Source organism: Haemorhous mexicanus, chromosome Z (assembly GCF_027477595.1).
Source record: "Haemorhous mexicanus isolate bHaeMex1 chromosome Z, bHaeMex1.pri, whole genome shotgun sequence".
Classification (NCBI taxonomy): domain Eukaryota; kingdom Metazoa; phylum Chordata; class Aves; order Passeriformes; family Fringillidae; genus Haemorhous; species Haemorhous mexicanus.
In genome coordinates, this window is record NC_082381.1 from 53,681,505 (window position 1) to 53,693,728 (window position 12,224).

The 12,224-nt window shown below is 45.2% G+C and overlaps 1 protein-coding gene and 1 long non-coding RNA gene across 5 annotated transcripts in view; one reads left to right on the top strand and one right to left on the bottom strand.

Annotated features, from left to right (window-relative positions):
• The window catches only part of LOC132341545 (transducin-like enhancer protein 4), a 97,706-nt gene extending 92,686 nt beyond the window's left edge, over positions 1–5,020 (bottom strand). For all 4 annotated transcript variants that reach the window (XM_059873193.1, XM_059873191.1, XM_059873192.1 and 1 more), the window contains exons 1-4: positions 4,862–5,020; positions 4,335–4,432; positions 3,131–3,194; positions 1,694–1,738 (exon numbers count right to left, since the gene is read on the bottom strand). In XM_059873193.1, coding sequence (XP_059729176.1) covers positions 1,694–1,738; positions 3,131–3,194; positions 4,335–4,432; positions 4,862–4,906 — 252 coding nt within the window. In that variant the 5' untranslated portion in view covers positions 4,907–5,020. The remainder of the gene's footprint in view (positions 1–1,693; positions 1,739–3,130; positions 3,195–4,334; positions 4,433–4,861) is intronic.
• Positions 5,021–6,347: 1,327 nt separating this feature from the next.
• On the top strand, positions 6,348–11,223 carry LOC132322217 (uncharacterized). Its single transcript, XR_009485045.1, has 2 exons — positions 6,348–8,638; positions 8,741–11,223. It is a non-coding gene; the product is annotated as an uncharacterized LOC132322217 (long non-coding RNA).
• Positions 11,224–12,224: the final 1,001 nt, after the last annotated feature.

Sequence of the window (12,224 nt, forward strand, 5' to 3'; positions counted from 1 at the left end):
AAACAATCCGGATATTCATTTGAGAACAGACCCAACACCTCTTAGATTCCGTGACCAATCTTTCCACCAGCACACGCGACAAGGATCAGGTCCAGAGAGTCAGCATGTGCATACAACCTGATCTCTGCAATCACTGCCTTTTCCTGTCAGCCATTTGCTGAGTCTTAACGCTACCTCTGGGAAGGACCCACAGAATTCAAAACATCTACGTATGACTGTAAAATAACTTGTATGTACAAGGTTCCATAAGTTTGGAGCTGTAGATGCAAAATGCTTTGAGGAGGGAAATCCCACTGTCTTCCTATGTATGCCATCCAGCAAAACCAAGATGATTAACATTTAGTTCTGTGGCATTGACATGCTAATGTAATACAAAATATAATAAATAACACAAAAAAACTTTTGAGTTCTATGTCTGCTGATAAAGATCAACAGGATAAAGAAATCCTATTTCCAAACCCAAACAAATTCCAAATCCCTAACTTTGAACAGAAGCACATACAAACCAATTTTCAGGTGATCTTTCTTCTCCCATCCAATCATTTCTTTATTTCTGCAGTTTACACTCTCCAGCAACGCTGGCAAATTGCTCAACCATTTGCTAAAATGAGTTGTCAGTATTAAACTCCACTACATAAAAAGTTACCTCACTGGAAAAGAGGTCAGATGTTCAATTCATTCTCCTCTAGAGAAGGTTAAAAAACACACTTTATTAAATAAGAAGCTCTAATTTACATTAGCATGCTCTACCTGACTAATCTCTTGCTAATCTTGGCCTAAGTGCTAGAGTTCAAGGCATAAAACCGATAGCAGTCCTCCAGTATCTAGAGGGGGCCTACAAGAGAGCTGTAAAGGGCCTTCGACAAGAGCATCTAGTGATAGGACAAAGGGAAATGGCCTTAAACTGAAAACACGGCAGGGTTAGTTTAGATATTATGATAAATTCTTTACCGTGAAGATGGTAAGGCACTGGAACAGGGAGGCTGATGATACCCCATCCCTGGCAATGTTCAAGGCCAGGCTAGATAGGGCTTTGAGTAACCCAATCTAGTGGAAGGTTCCCAGCCCATGGCAGGGTTGGGTGTAACCATGCGATATTTAAGGTTCTCTCCTGCCCAAAGCATTTTATGATTCTACACTTACACCCTTTCAGAAAGCTCATTTACTCCTTTGTGTTTGAGACGATAACACATTGGTTCTGGACAGAAGTCCAAGTAAGCAGCCTGAGGGAAATATCAACATGGCCATAACATCAACAGCATTTGTCGCTCCAGCTTAAATCAGCCTAGGTTAACCAAAAAACCCCTTTTTTCCCACACATGCTCCCCTTCCTAATACACATATCCCAAAAAATAAATCCCAAGGGTTTGAGACCAGACAGTAAAGAAGATACAGCCCACAAACCCATCCATACTCACAGACACCCTCCCTGTGAACTATAGGAATGCCTGCAGGAGCAAAAATTGCATGTGGAAAGTCAAGCAAATAATGCACAACTGGCAGACAAGACCATAACCTACAAAGAGTCTGCATACCAAACAGGAGACAGAAGATTCAGGGTCAGGTGAAGAAAAAAAAATTCTGATGCACTCGAGCATGCAATTAAGGCAAGTCACACAGAATTCGTGTGTTTTAAGATTGACGGGAGAAATTACGCAGACCATTCTTACACCAAAAGTAATTCTTTACCTACCTGTTTATGCATCTCTATATTCAGCCCATAGGACATCTCGTAATACTAAGAAAAAAGAAAATTACTCTATTAGACATTGCAATTGTGAAAACTATTTTGGAATTCACTGTGACTGAAACATCATCTGTACAAAGACATACAGACCCACACACATTAATTTGCCTTGAAGAGTTCCTGGAATTGCAAGGAGCACATTTCAGAATAAACTTTTTTTTTTTTGCTTTATCTACATTGTTTCATGTCACATTTACAAAGAACAGCTGTAAAACAAAGCAAAAAACAGACAACAAAAAATAACAAAAAATAATCACAAGCAGAGTCAAGGATTAGAAGCAGAAAATGATGAAAATTCTATTCACTAGCATACATAAAACATGCCAAAAAAAACACCCAAAGTGCTTCAAGCATATAAACATCTAAATCAGCAACGTCTAACAGACTGATTCAATATTTTAAATTAAAAAAAAAAGAACACAAAAAAATCCTGTAATTAAATTGCAGGTATTAAAAAAAAAAAAAAGGAAAGAGCATGGAAATTCAGGGCCAGAGCAGACCCACCAATCTAAGTACGTCCTGCTGTGCCCCAGTACTGCATGGAACTCTGTTCAGTGTGCAATGTTAATACCAAACAATCTCTGAGACTTAGGCATATCAGGCACTAAAATGACAAAATGACAACTGTGAGCCTTACAATTTGCTTGTGCTCTCCCTTAAGATTTTTTTCAAGGTTATTTACTCTTTCTGTGTATACAAGACTATTACTTGTCATGTGCATATGGAAAATGGCTAATCCTTCAGAGATGTACAAGAGGAGAGATAGCAAGAGTTCCTCTAGAGTTATCATGATCCATCACACAATTACCTATTTAGAGATGTCTTTCTATGCACATTATTTAGCCAGGCAGACCACAACAACTGAGGAAAGCCTTTTCACAGCTGAGATCCCTGACATTCTCAATTTAATGAAACAATGACTCAGCTGCCGAAGAGCAACAGTTCTTCTAGGAAGTAGACTTTGGATTTGCATGCGCTTAGGTTCAATTTTGTCTTACTGCCATCACAGAAAAAAATACTATCTAGAACCATTTTACAGAGATATGACAGCTGGAAAAAGTCAGCAAAAGTGAAAACATCATCCCCATGTACAGTATGGAAGTTGCACACAGCTTGAAAGGGCTAACAGGTGATTTGCTAGCATTTGGAAGAAACATCCTCAATTGATCAAAAGGTTAAAAAGCCAGTTTCACATGGATACTGACCTCTGCAAAGAAGTTAAAAGACCACAGAAACTACTGATTTATAATGGAAGCACTGATGCAACCTCAACAACAGCAGCGCTACTACAATCTTTCAGTTCGCCTCCAGCAATCTGAATGTATGTCAGTCTCAGTATACCAGGCTAATAGACATTTTGAATTTGTTATGCAGCTTGCTTACCATGACATAATGTCGCTGCATCTCTGTCTTCTCACTGGCCAGTTTTTCACATTCTAGCTTTAAACTGTTCAAGAGACAAAAAGGAAAAAGCATAGGTACTTCATAAAACTAAAGTGACATTCTCTTGAGCACCGGCTGCTCCCCTTTTCTCCACTGTGCAAATATAAATGCGCATTCCAGCTCTTGCTTGGGAGTTTAGGATGGGGGTTTGCACTTTTCCATTTTCAAGGGATACTACGCAACATCCTCATCTCCTGAAAGAACTGCAGACATACATGGGGTATACACAGAAAATTATTTTTCTGACAAAAAAAACTAAACACTGACACCGGTTCACAGAAGAAGCATGCAGGGGTTCATATCCTTAACACTTAAGCTTGAGAAGCTACTAACAAAATTTTAATTTGGGTTTCAGAGTTTTTATTTAGGTGTTTTAGAAACACCTCTTTCTTTTACTCAACCCACAGAAGAATCAAATGCACGCTAACGCTTCAAGAAGAAAAACTTGTGGATTTTAATTTTTGCTCTTTGCTATTACTGATGACAGAACTGCAAGTAGAATACTGCATGTAATTTAATGAATACCGTGGTAAATACTAACACCTCCAGTGTTTATTTGGTTTTCAGAAGCCCACTAAACAATCCTGCCAGAAGTCACTTGTCACTTTGAGGACACAGCGCTGTTCCACCTAAGGATAATGAAACAGCTTGCCGCCTCACTTCCAGGTTATCAGCACTTGACATGTCAATGAAAGGCGCGAGGGGGCCGAGCCAAGACAAGATGCCTGTCCTGAGCGGCATTTCGAAGAAAAGCAGAGGACAAGCCCAACCAGACATATTTTTCTATCAACACCCGCCCTCCCCCACTCCGCACCCAAAAGTAAACAAAAAGACCAAAAGAAACAAAAGAAAAGAAAGAAAAATAAAAAAAAAAAAAAACAATGAACAAAAACGGAACGCGGGGAAAACAAGAAAATCCGCTCGCACCGCTCGGCTCGGAGCTCACAGGAGCCCCTCGTCCTCAGGGTCGGGAGCGGAGCGGGATGTGGAGAAGCCGGCGACGAGCGCCTGGATGGGGTGGATCCGCCTTGCTCCCGGTTCCGCCAGGAGTCCCGCGCCCCCGCCCCGCCGCCCCTCCGGGCGCGGCACTGAAAACGGCGAGAGGACAGACCGCGCGGGTCTCGGGCAAAGTAGGCAGTCTTACCTGTGGTACTGAGCTTGCAAAAACTGAAACTCCTCCTTAATCCGATCGCAGGATTCTGAAATGGTGAATTTAAAGGGCTGAGCTGGCTGGTGAGGAGCCTGCAAGCAAGGAATATCAGGTCTTTTAATCGCCCCCCTCTCATCCGGTCACCACCTCCCGCCCGCCGCCGTCCACAGCCGCGGCCCTCGCACCGGGGCTCCGCCGAGGCGCAGCCCCCCAAGTCCCCGCTCCTCCGCGGGCGGAGGCGCGATGCCCCAAGCGCCCCGAGATGCTGCCCCGACGTGTCCGCCGGCGGTGCGGGACCGCCGCTAGAAGAGGTGTCGCCCGCTCGGACCCTCCGCACCGGCGGCAGCCGCGGGACTTGGGGCTGGCGCCGGGACCGCCACGCATCGGGCGAGGGCAACTCAAACAAGCCAACCCCGACCCCGGGAGGCGACGGCGGCGCGGCGGACAACAATAAGAAAATGGCTACAACTCCGCGGTGCCCGCGCCTGAGCGCTGCCCGCGGAGCCGCCGCCGCCACTCACCGGGTGCCGGGTCTGCGGGTACATCTTGCTCAGGTCGCGGATCATCCACGCCGCTTCGGGGGGCGCTGGCGGCCGGAGCGGCGGGGATCAGGGCTCCAGGCGCGGCGGCGGAGACGGCGGGCAGGGACGCCCCGGCCCCGCCGCCCCGGGGCTGGCGGGGCACCGCCGGCAGCAGCGAGGCGCGACGGCGGCGGCGTCCGCGACGCTCGGGGGCAGCTGCCACATCCCCCGGGGGCGGTCAGCGGGCGACGCCGGCCGGTTCTCCCGAGGGCCGCCGCCGCTCCACGGGCTCCGGCGGGCTGCGAGCCCCGTGCGACGGAGGGCGAGGTGGAGGAGGGCGGGGAAAGCCCCTCCGCTGGCGCCGGCGCGCGCTCCACCGGAGATTCCCCCCGCCGGCAGTTTTCCTCCCTTCCTGAAAACTTTTACTGCTGCTGCCAGCGGCTCTCCCGGCGCCGGGCGGAGCGGGGCGCAGAGCCCCGGCGGGGACGGTGGCTGCGGTGGTCGGGCGGCTGCTCCGCTGCCGCGGCGGGGGTGCGTGCGGTGCGGTGCCCTTTTGTGCGGCGGTCCGGTCTTCTCTGCTACCGCCCGCACCGCATCTCCCCCGCCAGTGCTGCTCGACCGCCTTTTTTTTTTTAATTGAAAAAAAAAAAATTAAAGAGCGAGAAAGATTTAAAAATATGGTACGGTCTGGGCAGCTTTATTTATGTCTTTTTTTTTTTTTTTCCTCTTTTTCCCTCCGCGCCTTTCGAAACTCCGGGAAGTGGCGGTGGTGGCGGCGGGAACGCGCGGAGCGGAGCCCCGTACTCGGCTCGTCAGCGCAGTGTGATCCGGCCCAGCCCAGCCGTGTCCTGCCCAGCCCGGTCCAGCCCGATCGCCGCTCCGCGCCGCTCCCACAGCACGCTCTGCCGAAGTGACTCCTTTGACCAAATTTAGCAGCGGCTCGTCATTAACATTCTGATACATATTCACAGCAGCCGGAAGGCCGCCGGCGCGGGGCACCCTGGGAGTCGCAGTCCTCCCGACGGGAAGACCGCCCGCAAGCAGCCACGCTGGGAACTACTTCTCCCATCAAGCATCGCGAGGTTGTCCGCCGCTCCCCCCGCGCCCCGCCCATGAAGGGCGGTGGCGGCGACCAATGGGCGGCGGGCTGCCATTAATCGCCGCTCGGCACTAATGCCCATCACTTCGCCGCTGACAAATGGGCGCTCGGGCCCGGGCAGGGGGGCGGCCCCGGACTCTCCCCCACGTGGGATCCCGACGCTCCGCTGGTCGACAACCAATCAGGAGGCTCCCCGCCGCCTCTCCGCCCCCGCTCGCCCGCCGCCCGAGGCGGGGCCCGCATATCGCCGGCGTTCCGCGGCGCCGGCGTTCGAACAGGGGAAACATTTGTTCAGCCGTCAATCAAAGTAACGTGGGGCCGGTGTCGGCTGTCGCCGCCGCCGCCGCTCCCGCCGCCTCCTCCTCCTCCGCGCGGGGCGGTGGCGCGGCGGGAGCGGGGGGCGGCAGGGGGCTCCGCCTCGCGCCCCGCCCGCGGGCAACGCCGGGGACGGGCGCTAATGAGGGGCAACGTCCCCTTAAAAAGGAGGGGGGTACGGCGTCGCCGCTGCCCTCGTGGGCGGGCGGAAGAATTGCCCCTGCGCTGCCCGCCGCGAGGGCAGGGCGCTCCCGCCTGCCCGGGCCGGGCCGGGGGCCTTTCCCAGCGCCCGGGAGGGGCCGCAGCGGTTCCGCCGGAGCAGTCCCTGCCGCCCGACCGCTCCCTCAGTTCCCCTTGCCTCTGGGCACGCGGAGCCGTGCCCTGCTACAGTCACCGATTACGACGTGATTTAAGTTTTGCTCCTGCTATTTTTTGTTTTTGTTTTTTGGTCCCAGCTTTACAGCTTTACTGAAGGAGCTCCGCCTTAACTCGAGGAAGCGGGGACAGGGCCAGGGTGTTCTCCACTCTCAAGAGGAACGCTTCAAGACCCGGTGGTTGAATGCTCCATTGTAATGCCACGTTTGTGTTCGACGGGGCGTTTTGTCCCAGCTTCTCAGGGCGGCTGCGCCCTCTGCGTACTGCACGTTTTGGAACGTACAGTAAGCACACCTGGAAGCGACCTGCGGGGAGAAAAGGACAGGAACTACGGCTTCGTCTCGCCGCAGCAGCCGCGGCTGCTGCGTTTGCAGGCTGGGGAGCGGGCGTCAGAAAGTGTTTTCCCAGGCCTGAGTGTCGCATGCTTTCTCCAGGGCTGTCAGTGAAGAGCTGGAACGTGAACACCTGCTTCCACACACACTCTCCTGAAAAAAAAGAACGAATTTGCACGTAGTAGTGCTGTGTCCTAAAAAGACCCCAGAACAATTTTTCTGCAGAGCCCCGCTCTAGACAATGCTGTGCAGTGACGCATACATGAGGGATAGGCTCATATATTGTTGGGGTTTTTTTCTTTTCTGTGTCTGTCATGCTTAGATTTGCCTTCAAGCAGTTTGTATTCCTGATGAGTTGCAGTTTAAACCTGCATACAAAATAGATGTGGTTTAGTCGTGTCAGTTTTGATGCCTGTATACCAAATCTATAATCTCAAAACATACACTCAGCAATTAATACCCTAATGATGGTAGCTAAATTATGTATGCTTACAGGTCTGGTTTTAAACTCTCTTTACTGCCTACGGATATCTGGCTAAGGCCTGCAGCTACTGAACACCTTAAGTCCTTGATACGACATGCCACCAAAGTTTTACCATTGAGATTTTGCCTTGCAAAGTGACCTTCAAGGACTGATCCAATGGAACAGTTATGGTGGTGATGATGATGAAGGTGGCATCCATCTTCTGCTGCTGCCTAAAACTCAGCTGCAAGATGCACACAGTAGAAATTCCACCAGTTTCTGAAATTTGTAACCAAAATCTGCTCCTCTATGGTGAGTGCTATGATCACTACCATCTGGAGCAGTTTGTCACAACAGATTCTTAATCCTTTTGAAAAAAGATTTTGCCTAAATGGCAAATGCAAAATGGGCCAAACTATGTCCATCCCTGTCACCTTGTTTTTGTACCACCAAAAATATCTATGTGTTAAGTATTGCAGTACTCAGCCTCCAGCCTACTTGTATGTGTAGTTTCTGCTGTAATTTTTATATTTACCAAGGTCATAATCAGATTTCTATGGGGATTTAGACTTCTAAATATTGTTTAAAGATTTCATGATAGAACACCTGCTTAATTATGAAAATGATGCTTCTCACATGTCTAAATCTTCCATCACTAAAAGTGATTTTAAAAAATCAATCATGAGCACCGCTTACTAGACAGAGGAGCACTTCCAACTCCTCTGAAATGGAGGACAATCACCATATGCCTGGACCAAGTCTTGACATTTAGAAGCATGGCTGCCAAATCTAGAAATGCTTAAGTGGCTGTCACTGAGAGTGTGAAAGCTGTGCAGGAGCAGAACAGAACAATTCACTCTGCATAGTTGCAAGCATCTTTGAAACCTGATGGGTGTTCACAGTGGATATCACTATCAAATCCACAAAGTGGAGAAGGATAAGTCCAGTTATAAAATAAATCATAAATCTGAAGAAACTGAATTCTGAAAGTGACTGCAGGATTAATTGTTCCCTGCATGAGTTTGGCACTAGGTACAAAACCCCAAACCTAAAGGCAAAAGTGTACAGCTTTTTGGTCAAAGCAATCTCTGGTCTTCTTGCACCGGTCAGTTTACCAGCAATGTACATTGAAGCCTCATTGAAGTGTTTGGTCCTGCTTGCCCATTGGTCTTAAGTGAATTTGGGTAGCTAAGGTAAGGCAGAGCTTGGTTTGCAAAGCTTTAGCAAGACATATATATCCATATACTTAACTCTTTATGTAACTAATCAGTGTCTATTTTTGTACTGTTTTGCAGCATTCTGTCAAGATCCATGAGACTCAGAAATTTAAGAGGAAGTGTGCTATAACTTGCCACTTTTAAATTATTTGAATTAAGATCAGAATGTCATTGTCATTCTGTTTTCCTCTCTTTTGTCATTTCTGACATAGCTTTGATGGATCTTTAAATATGGGCTGTTTTGTATTTAAAGTTCCTTGTTTTTTCCTTCTTTTATGAAAAGTCTTTTATGCTAGGTTATGTAACCTGTACTGTTACCTCGGAAGTGGAGAAGCTAGATTCAAATGTTTTACACGTATTGCTAATGATTTCTCATAAGTCAATCGACTGCAAGAAATATTTAGGCAGGTTTGTATGCAGAGTAAGTGTGCTGAGTTTTGACTGGTGTAGAAAAACCCTTAGAAAATATCTCAGCAGAGCCAGAGGCTGCAAAATGTCACTTCCATTCTTTTGTCAAGAAAGGCAACTGGTTATTTCAGTCCTAATAGTTCAGAACTAGCCTACTTTTGTTTACATTCAAAATTTAGAGTCTGAAGTGAACAGAACAATATGTGCTTATATAGGTACTTAATTGAATAAGTGAAAAACCACTGTTTTCCACCTAAGATTGTCTAACCCACTTTCCTGAGGCTGTTTTATATGTACCCCCGCATATTCCCTGTCTGGAATGACTGTAGCTGAAGACCAAGACCGTTGTGCCTGGCACTGCAACTTATTACAGTTTATTTTGGGACCAAGTTACAAGGTCACCATACTTTCTCAGCTGTATACTCACACACATACACACAGAGGCACAGACACTCATAAAAATAAAGTGTTAAACTGATAATCAGCTCAGAATGCCCCAGAGTAAATCTTATATCTCTATACATATTTAAGTTCACTGTGTAACAAATGCTCTTCTTAGCTTTCAAAAAGATAAACTCAGTATGGTTGTTAGTTGAATTGAAACTAAGTTTTCTCTGCTTAAAAATTTTAATTATGGTCTTAAGTAAGGTTCTGCTGGTGGAAGAATGTCACAGCATGACACACAGTTTTATGATCTGCTGTTTTACAAGTGCTATCGAGTGACCCTGTCTCAGCAAGTTTTTGAAACACTCCCTACCTACAATTAGTCATTAGTGATGTTAGGGATATATTGTTGCTGGTAAGCACATTAAGAGAATTTGTGGTACTATGTATGCAATGATTTATATGCCAATTTATATGTGGCTCCCCTGCAAAACAAGAATTTTCCATGTTCCAAGCTATTTTTCATTGAAGTCTTTTTTATTTTACATTGCCAAAGTCACACTTTCTTTAGTTCTTTTGTAGGCATTGGTGGTTTGGATTATGATCTTTACTTCTGCTTGATTCACTACATGCAGAATTCTTGCAATGACGCAGTTCTGCATACAAGAACTGCACTTGGTATGTGGCAAGAAAACCTGTATTAGAGTACACTGACACTATTTTCTGCAGGAAGAATAATAGTTTAGTTATCCTGTACTAGAAGCTGAGTTTGCAAACTTACATGGTGCAGAAAGGGCTCAGGCAGATATTTGCAATTAAAGTAAATTTTCCTCGTCAGTGCTTCCTTTCTGCATTAAAATCTGTGAACTAGCAGTAACGAATATTTTTATCCATGGCCAAACCACAACAAATTCTGTAGGAGGAGAACTTTAACTCTCTTAGAGAAGTCTCATAAAGTCCTATGCCATCATTAAGTTGTGTTCAAGCCTTTTTATAATGTTCAATATGTGAGTGCTTCCTAGTCAAGCAACTTAAGTTCTGAGGCCCACCTGCAACATTTGCTAAATGCATATAGCTATAAGCCTGCTTATTCCACATTTTGTGGTAATACTCTTAGCTGCAATAAACATGAAATTAATGCAGTAAGACTTGAACTGACAAAACCAGACCTGAACAAAGCATTTTCTTACAGTTATACCTTATAGTCAGATTGTGTCCACATTACAAGTTATACCCCTGATAAGATTACAGTGTTTTTTACTGCATTTATTCTTAAGAAACACCTTAGTCTCAGTAACTTAAAATCCACCACTTGATTTGCAACATCAGATACAAAATTTTCTTAGTGTACAGGAAACTAATCAGATGGTTTTGTAAGAAAATAAATGGGCTGGTCTAAGTGCTAAAATACAGAGTTATAACGAGGCAGTCAACCACTCACACAACAGAGCCTCTCTTGCATTGACCCCCAGTAAAAGAACAAGGATTTCCTTATCAGGAGTGATAAATGTAGTAGAACACGTGCCTTATCATTCTACCTTGCCTTTCAATCTCTCTAACCAGTTTTCAGTGCTTACTGCAATGTTAGGAGTTTAGTAACCATATTAGAAGATGAGGTGAATGGACTTAGCATTCCTTCTTACTACGCAAGATGCAGTCTGTGGCCTTGAAGGAAAAGAAAGGTCTCCCAGCCCTTGCAATACCATTAACAAATGTCACTATTTGACACTCTCACACATATTAATTAATAAATAAATCCAATTCTTTTACTCTTTAACTCATGTTTTCCTGGGTGCAATAAATACTATTCCGCATTTTTCAAAACATTAGCTTTTCAAAAGTAAATACTAAGTTGAAAAGGGAATTTTTGTAATTTAATTTTGATGAAAGAGAAACCAGTTTGGAACTTAATATTTTCAAATTGTTTATGTTTTGACATGCAAGAGAACTATGCAAACCAATTTAATTCTACAAGTTCAAAGTGCTTTAAGTAGGATGAGAAAAGGGTACTTCCTACTGAAGGGTAAGAGGCCAAAAGAAAGGAAAATAATTCTAAATGGATATAGTATGTCTTTAGCTTAATGTTCTTTATAGTGGCTCTATCAACATTAACTTTGGCAAAACTAAGTAAACTGAGCAGCACAAAAATATTATCTAATACAGAACCTCAAAAAATATTTTTAACTTATTTTCAGAGTGTAAATCAGATTTTGTACTTTTTTCTCCTTTTCTCATCCTGTACTGCAAATTTTCTCTGAAAATGTGAAGACACCATTTCTCTTTTAATTTTTAATTATATATTGAAATTGAATTGCATGCTGTCATTGTACTGCAGACTGTTAGCAGAGGAATCAGGAGTTTAGATCTGTGTATTGTGAGGCAGCTTTATTTCCTTCAGACCTTCTTTAGGAGCATCATTCAGAACTAAGATGTACACACCTCTTTTAGTAGCTATGGAATTCCTATATGATAAAGATAATTGTGTTTAGCAGAGATTGAATTCAATAAATAGCTGCTGTAAATATATTTTTTTCTTCTAAACCCATGGAAAACTAATTCTATGGCAGTGTTTTTATCTGATGAACAACGAGGATTATTTTCTAAACACACTTTTCCTTCCTAAGGAATGTAAAGAAGAATTCCTCTCTAGTTGTCATTCAGAATGGAAATAGTGGAGATGTGCTTCAAGTTCAATAGTTGAAATGTGAGTTTCCTGTCTTACAGTGCAGGCAGTTTTGAATTTTTAGTGTATTTCAGCATTTAAACCTTT